This window comes from Kryptolebias marmoratus, linkage group LG11 (assembly GCF_001649575.2).
Source record: "Kryptolebias marmoratus isolate JLee-2015 linkage group LG11, ASM164957v2, whole genome shotgun sequence".
Classification (NCBI taxonomy): domain Eukaryota; kingdom Metazoa; phylum Chordata; class Actinopteri; order Cyprinodontiformes; family Rivulidae; genus Kryptolebias; species Kryptolebias marmoratus.
The window spans coordinates 8,158,391-8,177,946 of NC_051440.1; the positions used below are offsets into that span (position 1 = coordinate 8,158,391).

Here is a 19,556-nt window from a genome sequence, read left to right on the forward strand (position 1 = left end):
AACCACTGTCTGACAGCTGCAGTTGCCTCAACAACCCCTGCACATGGGAAAAGTCCACAAAGGGGCCAAGCAGACATTTGGACCTTCGGACAGTAGAAGCCTGAGCGTCTGCACGCTCCATCACTTCAGCTGCCTCAGCTCCACGTGGAACAGGCCGTGTTCTTTATTGGTCTGAGTGATGAGAGGTGTAACTGCAGGTTGTAGACCAACGAACTGGCACAAGCTTGAGATGGATTTTACCGCTGCTCCAAGACCTAATGGCACTTCCCAGTGAGGTCTAATGCGTTTATGTATTTGTGGATCACATTTTACTGCAATTCAGCTCAATAAAACAGAGAATATAGGGGTAGACGTTTTCTTTGGAGCGACGACACACAGTCCATATGTAGAAACCATGACACTTAAAATTAGAAACATTAATTTTTCCTCTGCTTTCTGCCCAAAACCAGCTAATTGATACAACATATCCAAAAGCGGGTAAAGCGATCCTGAAATGAACAGATTGAGCAGCCATTCTTCCAGACCCTAATAAATTTTTAACGTAATGAGATGATTTTGCAAATCTTTCCTAACAATAAACAACATTAAGCCTTAAAAGGGGAAAGAGAAACTCTGTGTTAGTGTAATGTATGAATATAAATTTGATTTGTTTTTACATTACTCAAAGCTGGAGGATGTTATTAACATCAGACAAGGAACTGTTTAACTCCTTTATCCTCCGAGCAGATTTATGGCACATATGGCACTTCACAGTCCTGCTAGAATCCCACAGAAAGAAAAAAAATGTTATTCACAGAAAAACTTCAAGAGATCAATAATTAAAACCATGAAGCAATGACGTTAAGCAGAATTTGGTTCCTATTTCTAAGATGTTTTTATGCATGGGCAACTTTGGCACACCACTAATGTATACTTGTTTCTTTTGTACTGTGCGCTTGGGGGTCTTTGTTATGACGTCTAGCTAAAGAAATATGCTGCACATTTCCTCAGATCAAGGCTGCAAACAAGCTTATGCAGGCACAATAAAATGAGCGTTACACAGTCAGTTGCAGAGAGACTTTTGCGAACGTTCTGAAGATATTCACTTGACCCAGACAAAATGTCTCGCAATCATGCAAATGATTAAAAAACTGGCCTCACGGGGTAAATGTGTTCACAAGTGCAAAAACAGAATCCATTGATTTGTATTTACAGATGCAATGCTTGCTCTTTTTGTTTCTTGAGGTAGCAAAGACAGAATTTGGAAACATATCCCAGAGCATGTTTGCTGCAAAGCTGCGTATTTTTAAATTAAATTCTGCTAGACTTCATTACACACAAAATCAATAAAGAAAGAAATGTTTTCATTGTTTTATATGCATAGTAAAAATTGTTTCTTGTTTGTGTCGGTCTTTACATTTTTACGAGGCTATAACACTGTTAGAAGGTCGGAGGCTGTGGCTGTGGAGTTTTACACGATATTCAACCAGAATGCCCAGATTTCGCCTCTGTTCCATTCAGTAAACTTTACACTTCATTTTGCTTTTAATCCACTTTCGCTATAAATCACTGTTTACTTTTGTTTTGTTTCTTTTTCCCTAAGTTTAGACAATTAATGACTTGGCTGAGTGAGGGAAAAATAAGACTTGATTAGAACACTCTTTCATTTTAAAAGTGGTGCTAAACTAGGCCGGTATGAATAAAACATACATTTTTTTGTGGAAATTAATAAAATGCTTTTAAATGTGAAACTATGCAAAAGCTAATTTCAAATGATTTGTGTGAGTTCAAATTATAGTAAGTGACAAATGCACTGTTGAAGCCAAATGTCCAAATTTGAAAATTACATTCTCCCTATTCACAGAGACATCAGGTGTCTTAAATGGTTAGTTCAAGTTTTTAAAAGTGGGTTATTTTGGTAAGATTATGAACAGTTATTATCTTACCTGTTGTAGATAGTTTTTTTGAACAACCTCAGAATGTAGAAATAGTTTAATTATTGACAAGCTATTGGTTAGTAAGAGCGGGACTAAGACCAAAGTGGATTACTGATGTCTTGAAACAACTCCAATCTCAAAAGGTTCAACAAGGTTCACAAAATTGCCAGTTCCGTATTACACAACTACTGTATTTATGCAGAATCTTGTGGTCATATGCAAGCACAAATAGCAGCAGTAGCAACCAGCTGTAGCACTTCCAGTCCAGTTGTGGCAACCCTTTCAGCAGGAATATCTTGCATGAACTGCTGTAAAAAAAAAAATTTCGACTTGAGATGTTTTATTATGGCAGCAATCCACATTGGTCTTGGCCCATCTTGGACCAGCCATTACCTCATCAATCCAGTCAAAATTAATCTCTATTTCCTCAAACCGGGGCCATTCAAAAACATACAGTATCTACAACAGATAAGATATTAATTGTTTGCTAGATTTCACATAGAAACCACCTTTAAATGGTCAAATGGATATTGGCTGTACTTCTACATTTATCAGAAATATATAGGAGTGTTAAGAACTTTCAAATTCATGCTGATTTCTCGGTTTATCGATAGTTGACATTTTAAAAACATGTTTTTCAGTAAAACATACAAGTGTCTCTGTGCACTTTCTCTCAAGATCTGCTCCATGTTACTTTTGTCGGGGTTTTAAAGACGCAGAGGAGTGTGGGGGACTGTCACTGATGGAGCTTAAACAAACCCATGTGTGAGCAAAGGGACGTCAGCCTGCTCCATACCCAGCGCTGTGTAACTAAATCCATATTCTCATTCACTGATGGGGGCTCTCAGAAAGAAAGGGTTAACTATATTGATCAAAGACTGATGATGTACCAAAGGGCGTCTCCAGATCATTAGCATGTGATCAGCGCATCCATCAGCCATGTGGACATTGGGACTGTGACGAGGCGAGGCCCAGCTGGTGGGCAGGGGCTTGGGAGGGGGTGGAGCGCGACTCCGTTTGGGAACTGGGGTGCTGATGGACCTATGTGGTTCACCGGGAGCTTGTTGGGGAAAATAAAATCCACAGAGACAAGAAAAAAAAAAGGGAAAACTGGAAGGAAGGTTGCTGGAATAAAGCCTTAACCAGGCTTTAAGTTTTCCCAAACCACATAGAGCCGGTGTCCAATGCCCTACATGTTAGTAGTACACTTGCCCACTTCCAGCTCATGACACAGATGGTGATAGAAATATACAAGAGCTGTGCAGTCACTTTCTCTGATGTTGTATTCTCTGTGGTGCACTCTGCTGACAGGCCGAGTTAGCCATCAGCTCTTGAAGCAATAGACGGACAAGTTCACTTTGTTAAATGAACTTTGCCACCGTGCCGCTCATCATTACTTGCCAGAATAACTTAAAATCTGTAGTACTTGCTGGGTTTGGCACAGCTGAAAAAGCCATTAAACGGATGACGATAATTGGTCTGAACACTGAGGATGAGTGTTGTGTGGAACAGACTTAGAGCATTAGCACATATATTTAACTGGAGCTTTTTGTGTTTTGTTCCGGTGACCTTCCATCCTCATGGAAAAGCAACAAATTCGGCAGAAATTTCCATGCATGAGGCCCACATCACCTCCACCACGGCTCTTTCCACAGGCTACAGACATGGAAGGATGATCCACTGGCGCTGGATCTCATTGGCACTTGCTGTGTTCTGGGTTTGGTTTTCCCTGAAAATCCCATCGAGCTGCTGACATTTAGCGGAGTAGAAAGGAAATGTATTTGATGCTCAATTTGTTGACTTACAGTTGCAAACTAGCTTTGCGAGGTTTGTAGTGAAGCAGCTCAAGGGTTACAAACTGCTTTGAGGATTTTTTTCTTTTTTTTTCTTGAGTTCTAGACAACATTTTTGCCATGAACGAAGACCTAAATTTTACAAATAGCAGCTGCGGAGTGTCAAGTTCTGTGGTCTCAGCTGTGTAGCATATTGATGCCGTTTTTATCAGAAAGGATCATTTATAAGTGAAGAACTTGGCAGTCTTTGTTTTTTTTGGTTTTTTTTTTGACGTGATATGGTTTGGAGGGAGTTAATTTGTTGTATTTTACTTTTCAGTTTTGTTTATCAGGTGGAGCTTCTGAATGATTTGTAAAATTTTATTAAAAGAGAAAATATTCATCCTGGTTTGGGAGAATGAATTGTAAAGCAATCAACTATGGAAAAAAAAACATACCAAAGCCTGATCAACAACAGGTAATGGAAAAATATGTTATAAAGAAATGATATTTCAGTTGTTTATGCTTGGCGTATCTGTGATTCCCTTCCTCCGAAAAGTTTTTATGTTTTAAATCACAGAGGGCGAGGGGCAACTTTCTAGGAAAAGGGCAGTCCAAGGGTCTTGTAGGCTTTTTCCCTGTGCAGAGTCCAATTTTAGAACCACGACCTCACTTCATTAAAACAAAGCACGGTGAGAAAAATAACCTCAAGGAGAAGCCGTGGCCTAGCCAACCGCTGGACGCTGAGCAGCACAAAAGCGCGTGTGGGCTGCCCTTAACCTCCCGTTATTAAACGTATCCCTGTAGAAACCCACTTCCCATAAGATCGTGTGTGTCTTCTTGCACACTTTGCACACACATAAACAAAAGTACACACCTAAAGAAACACGAGGTGAGCAGACGCAGCAGCTCCAGGAAATAGACCCGTCCAGTCATCTCAGACTGCTGATGCTGTCCTCCCTGTACCTCTGAGGCCTAAGAGCGTCACCACAAAAGTTTTAACTCCACTCCTAATGGATTTTACTCCCCCACTCCAACATAAACAGACATACATGCCAATTTGGCTGCCATTACATTCCAAACTGCTGTCTCTTAAAGGTGTAAAATGCAAACATTTTACTTCACTATCGGCAAATCTCACGTTATTTAGTTTTCACCTTAGCTTGGGATTCACCTCTAAATCACTGTAGCATTATATTATCAGTTTAAACAAGATAATTTTATCCTCATGCGCTTCCTTTTTCTTTTATGTCGGCTTGTTTTTCACTCAATTTACTCAGCTCTCAATGCTTTTTTTTCTTGAGAAGATTATGTAGTTATTTTGAAAAATGTTTTTTTTTTTTTTTGTCAACACACAGCTCTACAAAGAGCTCAAGCCCGCATGCAGAAAGTCTTGCTGGTTCACTACTTGAACAATATAGTTGCAGATGGGTGAAAACAGTCAGGTGGTGTTAACAGACCTCAGCCTGGGGTCTCGATGAGCCCCACTTTGCCTTGTGGTCTATGATGTCACGCCGGGTTTTGCCTTTGAATGGCCATGTGTTCCTCACCACTAATATCAAACAGATGGATGCGAAATCTCCGAGTGATGGTCTTTCACAAAGACAAGCAGACAAAACAAAGATGTAGGAACACAGAAAAACACCACTCGGAGTGGTCACATGACAGAATCGACTATGCACTTTTAACTGCTGCAGGCTGTGCTGCGGTTCAACTGTATTGTGTGCTACTTTGCTTTATTTAAAGTTTAATTTTAAACCTGCATTTATGACAGCATAAAGAATGACTGAATATCTGCCCAGTGAGGCTTTACAGATGTTTTCCAACATGGTAGTTTCTCAGCAATTTTACATTACGTGAACCATAGCTTTAACATCCTGACATAACAAACAATGCTCAAAGAATTGCACTAGAATAATTTGTCATGCATGAAACTCTTAAACATCCCTTTCCGCAATTTAGAAGCAGTCTGTAATTAAACAGTGGTGGAAGACAACAGTCCTCACCGAGGGTCTGGGTGAAGGAATCTGGAATCAGGTCAGTGTACGTTTGACTCTCCAAGAAGCCGAGTGTCTAGCCTGAATTTTCTTGCCAAAGCTAGAAATTAGGAAAGGATGCAGAAAATTAGTGCAATGTCAAAGGAATTTAGGAGAGAATAAACAGCTCAAAGAAGCTATAAAAAAACTAGAAAAATTAGCATTTTCTGCAAAAATGTATTGTAAATGCTGAGTGCTGAATGACTTTGTTGAAATTTGTTGAAGCCAGAACTGAACTGTTGAAGTTAAAACAATCGGAACAAAAGCTAAATATAGCAAAACAGAAATTAAAACCTAAAACCAGCAGAACAGTAGCTAAAAACTAAAATCGGCAAAGCAGCAGCTAACAGCATAACATTTGCAAACAGTCACTAAATGCAACTGATGGACAAGAAGACTAAATTAGAAAAACAGCAGCTAAAAACTAAAACCAGCAAAACAGGAGATAAAAGCTAAAACTAAAGCAAGTAGAATAGAATGTTAAAGAGCACAAAGGTTATTAAGAATTTGGATTGCATTTAAAAAGACTTAAAAAGTTAACAAAAAAAGTATAAATGTTACAAATATCAAAAGTTATAGCTGTAATGCTCTGAACAATTTGTTACCTGAATGGCTGAAATAGATAAAGGTATGATGAAGTAGTTAAAGTCCAAAAACAGACAAAACTATAAACTATAAAGTTTGTTTCATTTTGGAAAACGTGATTTCCACGAAACTCAATGTAAATAGCTGTTTACTGCAAAAGTGACAGCATAATAAAGTTTAAAAAAATAGTCTTTATATGAAACTATAACATTTTTGAAATAGCAAAGAAATCACTTTGGAAATAGCACCAAAACAGCAGCTGAAAGCTAAAATTAGCAAAGAGTTGTTATATGCTAATAACCAGCAAACCAGTAGCTAAAAGCTGAAACTAGCAAAATAAAAATAAAACAGTCTGATGAGGTCTGATGATCCCATCTCCACAGAACTCCACTTCAGAAACCTGACAGATCACCTTTAAAGGATCTGTTTGAGCTGAACTAACTGCATTAGTTCAGTTCTTAGTTTTCTAAGGACCAGGAAGTGACTGACTTGCATACTGAGGCAAGGTTTCTATTTCCTTTGTTCTGTCAGGCCTGAAACCTCACCTCTCCACAGAGCAAAGACTCTCCTGCGTTTTATAGAAAGACTAAGTAAATCTAAATGGGGATAATGAAGAATACTTTAAATTTAGTCTTTTCTAGGGTGATCTTATCTACAAATTTAAAAGGTGATTATTCAATCCTCCTGTTATAAAAAGGTCTAGAAGAACGAAAATGTTTCAATGAACTGATGTTGACATCCAAACAAAGGCTGCTTTAGAAGAAGGCACACAGCAAACTGTTTTTTTTATCTCTTATTTTTCATGACAAAATGTTTGTCGGAAACAAACGAATTGATTTTTCTTTGCCTGGTACATAATGTGGGGGAGCTTATGGGGTTCCGGTCCCCCTGGGTTTCAGACAACTAACAAAACACAACTTACTTCTGCTCTGCTGCCCGCCTACAATGCTTTTCACATACAGGAGGATGGGTGTGAGCGTCCAGCGAGTACATGAGGTGGCGTGGCTTTCTTTCACAGGAAAAGAAAAAGATGCCTGAAACTGCTGATATGAAGGGTGCAAGAAATAGGAATATATGGATGGTGTCAATTTGTGGTTAAACAGTTCCTGACATGATCTCTTTCCATTTTCACCATTGACAAGAAAAATCTATATTACCGGAAACTTTATCCACAGTTTATCAATATATGATGAACTGTTTTTAACTCCGAAAGCTCAATTCAAACAGTATATCTTTGTGCTACATTTCATCCCAGTGCCCAGCTTGCTGCGACAGCTGCTCCTACTTACACAGTGTACCCGCTCTTTCCTCCAAACCGCGCTCAATTAGCTCCTATCCTAAATAACAGCTCTTTTCACTTGCAGTTTCCGGCTACACATGCACCTCCTTTCATCGAGGCCATTCCATCCATCTCCCAAACACCCCCACAAAAGAGCGACACTCATGTCTGCGCGTTCATAAACAAGAGGCACACTGAGCCACTTCCTTTTCACATCGGATCATTTGCATGAAGGTCCTCGCTTCTCATTAGGTTTCCTCAAACAGCTCGGCCAAAAGCAGAAAACACGAGATGTTCGAGAGCTGAACCGGTTTGCGGAGGGAAACAAAAAACAAAACAAAACACGTGGAGCTTATTTAGTTATTTAAGCTTTGAGAATATCTGCACTTCTGTCCAAAAGTGGTGGATGTGACCAACCAAGGAAAAAGCAATTTTTCATCCTTATAAAATATCTATTTCTAATAAAAGAATCCAGTAATTATGTTGAGATCTTTCTCTTCTTGTGACTAGTTTTTGGGCTTCATTGTCAGTGGGTTTATATGATCCCTTCTTGATTTTAGTTTTTCTTCTTTCACGATTTTGCTTATATTTCCATCAACAAAAACATAAAAAAGCAAATATGTGAGAAAAGGGGAAAAAAAAAAAAAAGTTAAATTTGTTCTCTGTTGGACCACCGTGTATTCCGAACATGTGCTGTGTACAAATAGCACTAAAGTCATCACACTGCTTGCTTTATTTAGTTTTAATTTGAATGATTTATGCTCGCTAATATGCTTGCCAGTTGTGTGTGTGTGGGATTTTTTTCCTTCAAAGGGAGAAAATTTATGTAAATAATAAGTCGGGAGGCCTGTTGGAACAGTCGATACGGGCAACTAAACACTGACTGGGAGCTGTCTTGTACCAACACGCAAGAGCAATAAAAGAAGAATGTGGATTCTTTACTCGGGGATCAAGGAACTTGTGTGCGTTTCATGACACAATTCATCATTAAATCAAAGCAACACCAGTTGTTTTTTTGTTTTTTTTTTGAAATGCGGGAATAAATTTGATTCATCTTAAAAAAACATTTCTTCTGTTTGAAGGGAAAAAAAAGTCTATAAAATGAATCAGTTTGACTTATTTAATTATACATTAAAAGAAAAGTTTCAGAATTAATTAATTATTTATTTATTTATTTATTTTTTACACAATATGTTTATGTTCATCTTTTTAATACATCTGAGCTCCACCTTGGTCAAAAGAGTTCAGGCCAGAGATAAATATCGTCTACTGCATTACAATAATAATCCATCCATCCATTTTCTTTACCCGCTTCTCCATTCTGGGTCACGGGGAGCTGGTGTCTATCTCCAGCAGTCACTGTGCGAGAGGCGGGGGACACCCTGGACAGGTCGCAAGTCCATCGCAGGGCCACATAGAGACATACATTAATAATCAGGGTATGAATTGTACAATAATAATATTTATGTATTAAAAGGACGGTTCAAATACTTTGAAATGGGGTCATGTAGAAATACTGTGAACGATAAGCATCTTATCTGTTGCAAATAGCTTCTTGAATGACTATTTTAGATAAATAGAATTATTTCTGATCAAACAGAAAAGCTAATGAGAGGGGATAAGGTAAATGGAATTAAAAAACAACTCCAATGCAAAATATTTATTGGAATGCCATTATATATACCTTTACACTGCTGTCACTATCTTATTATACAGTTATTCTGACATAAAAACTGCAATAATCCTATCAGAAGTGTCACATGCTGCACCAAGTGCTGCCGACGACAATAGAAAACCATTTTCTGAGTCATGCAAAATTGATAAAGGGGTAAAAACTTTTAGATTGTTTTAAAACAGCAGCCTCACTCAGACTAGCCAAGGATCCATTAGATCTAAATTACTTTATTGTTAAGTTTTCTCAGAAGCATAACGTTATCATCAATCCAGTCAGAATTAAACTGTTTCTCCAAACTGAAGCCATTCAAGGAGCTATCTACACCAGGTAAGATTTTAACTATTCATAACATTCCACACTCTCCATTTCAATACATCTGAACTGTCACTTTAATGTGCAAATGATACTCCACACCATATGAGCTGATGTGAAAACATCAGCTGAACTGACCGTATAGGAATCCCACATCACTTAAAACGGTTTCTGTCAATTAAAGCTAAAATACGCAGGTAACTTGAAGACTGAGCAAACAAATGAAGAAGTTTTCAATGTAAAAAGGCACCGGGCATTCTCAATTATGAGGTTTGAATTTGAGAAGTATTTTGGGCATTTTCTCTGACGCGGAAGGTGGAAGAAGTTGGAGGTTTGTATGAAGATCGAGGGTTAAATATCATTTTACTTTAAAGGTTTCATCCTGAGATAATCAAAAAAGATCTCAGATTAACTGGCTTTGAAGAAAAAAGCTGTGCTGTCCTCAAGATAGCTGTCTACTTTTCATAAACATATCACTACAAACTATATTTATTAGGCATGTTGGGTTTTTTGACATTTTCAGTTTTGTAGATTTGATGTGTGGCTCAGAAGTAACCATTGTAACTAAAATGATCCAAATAGCAATAGTTTTTTATTTCTCAAAATCCAATAAACTGTCTTAGAGAGTAGGAAAATGTGAAAAGGCTCAGTTAGTGTTTACTAAAAAAGAGAAAAATAAAGAAACAACTATAAAAGTCTGCAGGTTTAACTTTAGTTCATAATTATTTCAAAGCAAATGCCTTTCTTAAATTACCTCTCGGTAGAAAATACAAGTTTAGAACCCATAAACACATTCGGCGTAGTTTAAAAGTTCATGTTTAATAACTTGACGAAGGATCTGTGCAGTTTAATGTGTTTTCGCTCCAATATTTCCAACGTTTGTTGCAAAATCATCCAAAAAAAGGTTTGTGGGGTGGAAAAAAAGGACTGCAAACAAACTATAATAACCCAGAATGATGAGATGTTTAAATGTGAAACGCACTCTAAAGATGTATTTTGTTGTCAACACAACAGCAGCATTAAAAGCTCTTTTTTTCCCCCCTGTCTCTCTTTTCTTGTCGTTAAAGAAAAGTTAAAGTGTTTTAGGAAATGTGGAGTTATCTTCTAATAGACACACATCTTTAGTCAGAGTTTAAAAAAAAAAGTTTTCTTTCTTTACATTTAGTACATAAAAAAGACATCTCTACCCGTTAGTGCTTTGTTTTAAGATACTATAACATAAATAGACAATTTATTTTCAGTGTTCAGAACAGACAGTTCCAGTGTTACTGGAAAACTAAACATTCTCCACCGTATTCCAGTTGGCAGCAGAGGGTTTAACAGAGTTCTCCACTTAAACTTTATAGGTGCAACACAAAGCACCATGCTTACAACATGTTCTTCCTTTCTACACCTCGAACACCGACCTCAGCCAGTGCAGAGGGTACTTGTCAAGATTTACTCATAAGCTTCTTTTTTTTTTTTTTTTTAGCAAAAATACAACAAAATCTGTAAAAGTCACTTTTAGCAAAGATGTGACAAATCTTTCCCCATCACCTCACATCAGCTGATGTCTTGCACCCCCTCCTTCCCGCCCCCCGCCCACCAATTCGCATGTTCCTCCGAGTTCCTCTACATGCAAATCCCAGAGTGCAAAGCACAGTTTCCACTATTCATTATGGGTACTCCGAGCTTCACTGTGGATGCATTAGTACATGATCACAATGTGACAGTAAAGTTCTGGGCTATTACCTACTGATAATTAGCAATTACTTTCCGAAAAGCAATTAGATAGATTCTGCTGTGCAAAACGACGCCATGAAGAGCTGATAGTGTAAATTCCATTTGTTCCACTTTGAAAATCCCCCACTGGTCGAAGACGCGTGGATATCCCACTCTGTCCGGTTCTTGCTCATCCAGCTACTCCCCGGTGCTACCTGATAACAAGAGTTTCCTGCAGCCTTATTTGCAGGTAAACACCTCCGTCCTCTCGCTGCACGTGTTGCATTTGACGAAGCAGCACCACTGGAATTTACAGTTGCACTGCCACACTTTGGTGTACTGGTGCGTATTGTAGCCCCGACCGCAGCACATGAGGTCGCAGCCGTCCGTGTGCGGCGAGGTGCGGTTGCACAGGCGTCCCTGGGTGCCCACGCTTCCCGTGGCTGCGTCCTCCTCACAGTAGTTGGGCGACCTCTCAATGTAAACAAGGTCCATCTCCATGGGCTTCCTGTAGCCCTGAGTCTGCTTCACCTTGAGGTGGGTGGGCTGGCGCAGCCGGCTAGCCCGGACGACCTCCACGTGGACCGCTTCATTGTACTTTTCCTTGAGTACGTAGCCAATCTCGCGGAACTTTGGGAGCGTCGTCCAGCAAGTCTTGGTGGTGCAGGAGCCGGAGACGCCGTGACACTTGCACTCCAGCTTCATCTTTTCTTCTAAAACCTGCCGAATGACAGAGAAAATTAAAAAACTAAAAAAAACAAAAAAAAACAAAACAAAACAAAAAAAAAAAAAACAGCTGTAGAACTGCAGCAAATGTATGCATAGACCTACAACTTGTACTTGTATTGTTAAATCAGCTGTATTAAATTTAATTACATTTTTTAACTGTGTTGCACTAAAAAATAGACACAAACCACACATGGAAAACTTTATCACAAAAAAAGTGAAAGGCCGCAGAAAATCTCAAGCAAGCAAGCAAACAAAACAATTAAATAAACAAAAGAAGTAACCAATAAATAAACAACTAAAACAGACAGGAAAACAAACAGGCATCTACAGCAAATAACTGACTTCCTGAATAAACCAACAAACAAAACAACTTAACAACCAAACTAATAAACACACAGATAATACTAAAATAAACAAGTAAACAAACATATATTTAAAAAAACTAACTGGCTTCCTGATCACATAAACAAAACAAGACAACTAACAAAACTGATAAACCTTTAAATAAACAACTGAAACAAACAAGCAAACAAACACACGTCTAATACATGAACAAACATCTGCTGCCTGCTGGACTAAAACAACAAATAAACAAACAAAATCTATCCATCATCTATACTTGCTTCAAGTAGACATTTAAATAAACAAATAAAACAAGCAAATCTGTGAAATAGTTAATACAACTAACTGCCTGAATGACTAAACATACAAACAAACAAAGTAACTAAATCAACAAATTAACTAATTCACAAACATACTAATAAGTGAACAAATAAATAAACACACAGATTCATTTGTCCTTTGGTTTGTTTGCTTGTTTGTTTTACTTCCTTTCTTATTTGAGAGGTTTTGTTCCATCAATCAGAAGATTTCCCAGGTGGAGTTACTGAAAGGGAACCAGTCCCCTAAATGTAGATCTTCGAAGGCCGACCACCATTTTTCTCTTTTCCTGCACCTTATCAGTAGAAACATAAAAAGTGGTGCTCCTCGTGATTACACAATCGCACTTCTCTCACCGGCGGCGTATCATTAAACTGTCAGAGTTACGGATCCATTTTGACAGGTTAATTTTGTCGAGTGCTGGGGACACCAATAATTACAGTTTCCAGTTTCACAAACCTGCAATAAAAAGTTTTAGGCAAATTCCGGCTTTGTCTTAATGTGCAATTAAAAAGGAAAAAAAGGCATTTCTTATCTCCACTGATGCTTCTTGTAATTAATGATTGTGCTGATTGCTTGCTGCTACAGGCACTTATCCAGACATCATTAGCGTGGATCACTGCTGAGCTCAGCGAAAACAGACAAATCCAAACATATCTGAATTTTCCGCCACCAAGCAGCGCATGCAGTAGCATGTTCTGAGACAAGGTACACTGCATGGAGCGGTAATAGCCCATCCTGTAATTTTCTCCTCTCTTCTCCAAAACCACATCAGTGTTGGAGGAAAAGAAACACGGCTTTCTTGTAGCCATCAGTCATTCTGGGTGATCTGAATCGAGATTATCGTGTCAGTAAATGTGTTGCACATGCATTTCCAAACACAAGACAAGCTTAATTCACAACCAGACAGGACATTGGAGGATTAATGTGATTCCCTAAATTATAAACTGGTAATTAAAAGTAAGCTGTTTTACCAAATGGTATATTAAAGGATTTGAAAATAATAATGTATTGTTTAGAAATATTATGTTCTGCTCTTCAGGGAAATTACTTCTCTGTGTAGAATTGGTCCTTTTTATTGTCCGCTGCTGAAAGGCGAAGTCGGATGTTTTGCTCATTTCTGTGTGTATGTATGAGTGTTACCAAAATATCTCATAAAGCACTGGTAGGATTTTAATAACATTTGTAGATGTTAATCACTGGATATACATCTACAACTGACTAACTTTTGGAGTCAGTCTGATTCAAGATGGCTGCCATGACCAACTGACCTAAAAAACACATACATGGTTATAACAGATATTACAGATATTGAGCTAAAATTTGGTGTGGTAGTAGCTGAGAGTTATTTCCAACACAAATTCCAAAAACTACCAGTTTGCATGAGATCTTTGTTGAAATTTTGTGCCCTTGACTAATTGGAGTCAGCTCTGCCTATCGGATAACAAAGTATATCATGAACCACAATATCAATAGATTTCAATAAAGCTTTCAAAACGTAATCACTGGATTTCAATCTACAACTGATTAACTTCTGGAGTCAACCCTATTCAAGATGGCTGCCACAGCTAATCAATGTTAGCCAACACAAAAATGGATATAACTCAGGGAACTTTACAGCTATTGAGCTAAACTTTGGTGTGGTAGCTGAGAGATTTTCACAATGCATATTCAGAGCGTGACGTCTTGTGATATCACACAACCTCATTTTCAACGTTTGCTCAACACAAGATGATCTTAGTCTAAAACTCTGGCATGAAAGGCAGGAGGAGAAGTGCATTCTTTCAAGGAATGCTAGGTCTTTAATTTGGTATTTATTTTCCAATTATGTTCAAATAAGAAAAAAAAATCCCTAATCCTGGTGCATAAGCTGACTGCTGTACTCTGTTGTCAGGACCCTATTGGGGTTCAAACAAACTGTTGTCAAAGTCAGAAGGGAAAAATAGTAAGTAGAGTTCAAATGGCTTCTATTAACACATCTCTAATAGTCTGACACGAGGCCTTTAACCCAATTACAAACTCCTAACTTGCTTTAAGAGAAGGATATGTTTTTGTAGTGTAAGTTGCTCGTGCAACTTTTTCCTGGCACCTTTCCTGAAGCACAAGTCATTGCTTCTATCCGACACTCATGAACATTCGCGAGTGACGCTCAGTATCTTTGTCGGTCTTGTCTCTTCGCCCATGTGGTCACAGTTTCCCAGTTTAAAGACATTTGATTGAAAAAACATGAGTTCCCCTGTCTACATAAAAAGCCAGGGTCAGCTGTCAGCTCTGCCGCGGATGTTGATTCAGAGTGAGGATTTCCAAAAATGCACAGCACAAAAAACCACAAGGAATGCCTGGCATAAGGAGCCTGACAGATGCATGGAAACATTTACTTAAACTGTGTCCATCAAAGCCTCTGATCTGTTACTGATTAGTCCAATATGAGCAGATTCTCATCTAAAGATTGCTCGTCAAACACCACCCCCCGCCTCACGCGCTCTGCAAGATTTAAGGGATGTGGTGTTTCACTGGGTGTTGTTTTACATTCATTTTGGTCAAAGAATAAAATAAGATACAGTTTCTTCCCTCAACAGGGGCATATTATTTTTTTCTGCCTATTTACCATTCATTAGTAATGGAATGTTTTTTTAAACCCAACAATTCTTTTTTTAAGACACCACCTGATACTAACTTAACACACAATGCAGCATGTGTAATTAGCCCCAGTTTTCAAGACTTTAGGGGCCAAAGCAAGATCTTTGCACTGACAAAATCAATTCTGGGACTGAACTGATTCATCACGTAACTTGAATAACTCGACTACAAACATTTCTTGAGGTAAAATGTTTGGATGTGATGGTTTCTTTGATTCACCTGACTGCGTAATACTCAGCGGTTGAAGCGTTTCACAGGGACAGTTGTTACTGTCGCACCGCATACTTAGGCTACTCCATGTGAAATGGAGGAGGACAGAAAATAATGAGGAAGAAGCAGAGAAACAGACCAAAATGGCCAAAGATTTGGGACTCTATAAAACAAAGGAAAATGAAAACGTAAAAATGTATTAGCTTACCACAATAGTGCAATGTCAACAACTTTGTAAACCAATTATGTGTCAAAAAACTATTTTCAGGCAAACACAAAGAGCTCTGAAAGGTCAAAGGACACTCAAGCCAAACACAGAGTTTTGGTAATGTCAGATCTACCTATTGGAGACTTCAGCATCTTAAAGAAAAAAACAAAAGCCTGTAACAGACTGTCACAAACCTCCAGACATCTCATCTCTGGACAAAGGTAGGCAAGATCAGTGTTAAATTTCTACATAAAGATCAATAGTCTGAAAAAAATGTTTCAAACTAATGAATAAATAACTGATCTTTCATGGTGCACCAGCACATGCACAAGTGTGGGTAGCCCACACTTCTTCCAATGGAAAAAAAAGGAAGAGGCAGCTTCTTGTTGTAGGTACACATCAGGTGCTTCCAGAAAAGAGAAAGGTTTGAACCTTGGTATTGCTTGGTAGCTTTAAAGAAGCATATGTGTATACTTTCAATCAACTTACTTCTAGTTACATGTCTCTCAGCCACCTTTTCTAGTGTGTCTGTTATGTGCACGCCACACACTGCCACTGGCTCTGCACATCTGAGTTGTGCCTTTTATGTTCCTCGGTATTACATTAATAATTAACACTTACCAAATTGATTCAGATTCTATGTTCACAATGCAGTGCATCTAAAAGTAGATTTTACCCCCCACTCTTACTGTGTATATTTGATTACTTGATTACAACATGGATTATTTGAGAGAGTATCCAATTACTAAAATACTGTATAAAACTGCAGCCCTAACCTAACCCATTCACATATTTAATTATTTATATTTAATTAAATGTTTAAGCTTTTTGAGTAGAAACATGATACTCCCAATAGTTGAAAGTTTAGGACAAACATTTTAATATCCTGTGTTTTCTTCTTGTAAGTAAATCATTAACCACCAGAATTGACTAGCATGGATTGTGCACGTTTATGCCTGCAGGTCTTCAACTCTCAAACGGCACAGCTTGCACCAAAAGTGACGTCACAGCACCCATCACATGGGGCACGTTTATGTTGTTTCGGCTGGTCATGTTGTGTGCTACATGTGTGGGGCATTGGGAAGGATCTGTAAACATTCTAAAGACAATAATAGCAAACGTTACATAAACTTAGAAAAATACTTAAAAGTAAAGTAGATAAAATGCTATGTTTGTATGTGAAGAACATGCTTTATGACAGACTTCCCACTGTGTAGCTTTTATTTGCTAAGAATAAAAAGTCAGTACAATATTTTTTTACCTATCAGTTGACTATATAGTTGACTACTATATACTAATAGTACCTTGTTATGCGTGGCCTGCTACCACCTCAGTAGCATGGGTGGTTTGTTTTTCTGTTTCTGCTACTGAGAGGGTTATTGTCTGAGTAAAAAAGCTAGTATTTACAACCTGCTTTTTATTTTTCCTTGTTCTGCCAAACCTTTATTGAACTGTCACATCAAAAATGTACGTGTGCCGTAAACATACAAAAAAGACATGAACTGAGTTTCATGTGAGTCAGCATCTCTAAGTCAGTTCAGACCTCAATGCACTCAAACTCTGGCATGTAAGTTAGAAGTTAAAGTTTGTGACCATCTATATCTGTATTCATAAACGAACACACAGTTCAAAAGTCTTGTGTCACGTCCTTTCTGAACAAACAAGATTACACACGTTCAAATGCTTCTGAAATTAATTCACTACTCTGAGGCAGTGGGGATGAATCATTAGCATGTGGGAGTTTCCGAGCTCCAGAGTGAGAAAGGCGGCAGACGGTGCCAACACGACAGTCCGGTCCAGCGTGCCAGCACCCTGGCATGCAGCACAGACCCTGTCAGTCTGCTGTGTTAACACCGGCATTGTCAGCCTGCTTTCACACCCTGAATAGATGCATTCAAATGGCAGTGACATGTTTTGGTATTGTGCAGACAACTGCAATAATATCCTGTTCCTGACTTCATAACTCTGTGAGCGGAGCTGGAAAAGGAGGGAACGTCAGTCTGTCAACCACTGGCCAAGCCCCATTTTCCCAACGGACAAGGCAAATACATTTGACATTCATATCAAATGTATTTGATATTATATTTTACCTCCTTATTTCTCCATGGCTGTTCTGAGCCTAATAACAAACAAACATGTCCACTGAAGCCTACCAGAGCTTCTAAACTAAAAACGCCCTTCCAGGATTTCCTTCTTTACATGACTATGACATGTTTAGCTTTTGTTGTTCATCCACCCAACTCTGCATCCACATCTGAAAACACACACATATGACTGAAATAAACTCCTGAAGGTTTCTCCATCTTCAGCAGAATGTACAACTTCTTTGGGATGAGGTTCTGCTATATAAACAACTTGGACCAATGTTTGTTTCATGCATAAAATGCTGCATTAATCAAGTCGCAAAAAGCAGGAGTTACAAAACAAGGCAGGATTCATGTGACTGTTTTAGTTTTGAATTTTATCTCACAAGCTTCCCAGACTGTAATCACAGAATAGTTTTTGTATAGAAACAAATGTAAAGATTTCTCTAGTGTTATTTTGGCTCCTGATCCAATTTTTCTGTAAGTACAAAAAAAAAAAAAAATCTAAAGAGTTCATTTTGAGTCTTCTAAAGAGTCATATTTTGTTTTCTAATGTCAGTTGGCTGTGGTGACCATCTTGAATTTGAGTATTTCCCAAAGGTTTCACTAAAGTCTGTGTAGCGCTTCATGAAATATGTTGTTAACAGAGACAAAGTTTACTTCTAAACGTTTATGGCAAAAATGTTTTAATCTGTTAACATCAGGAACATGTGTTGGGGATCTGTCTTAGCTACAGTTACACCACATTTTAAGTCCTTATCTGTGAAGTTGACGGAGTTATATCCATTTTTATACATTCAGTGATTACTTTCTGTAAGTTTCAATAAGGTTTGTCCAGTGGATCATGAGATATTTTGCTAACAGACAGACACACACACAGACACAAGCAAAAATGTTTGATGTTCTTGCTTTCTCAATATTCCTGTATCTTCAGTCAAGAGAGTTTCAAGTGAATGAAAAAGCCTGCAGATCTGAGAACGCTCTTTACCTTTCTGCCCGCCTCGTTGTTATGCAGGTTCATCAGGCGGCGGGGAGTCTTTTTAATTTCACGGGCGTCCACAAAGCGGCGTGAGAACTCGATGCCGTACTTGATGTCAGCCGAGCAGCCTCCCCACTTCCAGCCTTGCTCCTGGTTGTAATAGCCCTGCTTCTCGCGATCGCAGCCACACTGGCTCAGGTTGCCCTGGCTGCACGCCGCTGTGATGGCGTGGGCCACCCCTGCCGCCGTGATAGCATAGGTGAAAGCTGCTTCCCGACTGCCTGGAAGAAAAAGATATTGAAAAACCAAAAACATGTTAGTTGTGCATGTAGAAACTCTCGATAAGCCACATCAGTTTCAGTATTTATTGGTGCAGAAAATGAATCTGTTACACACAGTTCTGAAAATCCACATCTGGCACAAAATCTAGATAAGTGACTCGCTTTCCTTCCTTTTTCCTAAACAGCTTCACCTCCTGCACCTTGGTACAAATGTGGTTACATTTCCGACCACAAAGTCCTTGGGCTCAGCCTGCGAGAGTGCAGAGCAAGAATACCAGAGAGGGGAGAGCTTGTCTAGGTGCTGTCCAAAGTGCTGAATTCCTCTGCAGGAGCACCTTGTTCTGCTGCCCACACGGCACATAGCTGGGGTCTGCAGGTCTCACTGATGAACAGAATGCCACGCCGAGTCCATCACGTGCAACCAGCAGCTACATCTCTATGGGATGGGTTAATATTTCTCTACTTCAGTGTGAAATGCTCATTAATACC

General features: G+C 38.7%; 1 protein-coding gene across 2 annotated transcripts in view; it reads right to left on the reverse strand.

Moving 5' to 3' along the window:
• Positions 1-10,273: 10,273 nt before the first annotated feature.
• Positions 10,274-19,556, reverse strand: part of wnt7bb (wingless-type MMTV integration site family, member 7Bb) — a 36,598-nt gene continuing 27,315 nt past the window's right edge. For both annotated transcript variants that reach the window (XM_017434256.3, XM_017434255.3), the window contains exons 3-4: positions 18,796-19,067; positions 10,274-11,996 (exon numbers count right to left, since the gene is read on the reverse strand). In XM_017434256.3, the coding sequence (XP_017289745.1) occupies positions 11,517-11,996; positions 18,796-19,067 (752 nt within the window). In that variant the 3' untranslated portion in view covers positions 10,274-11,516. The remainder of the gene's footprint in view (positions 11,997-18,795; positions 19,068-19,556) is intronic.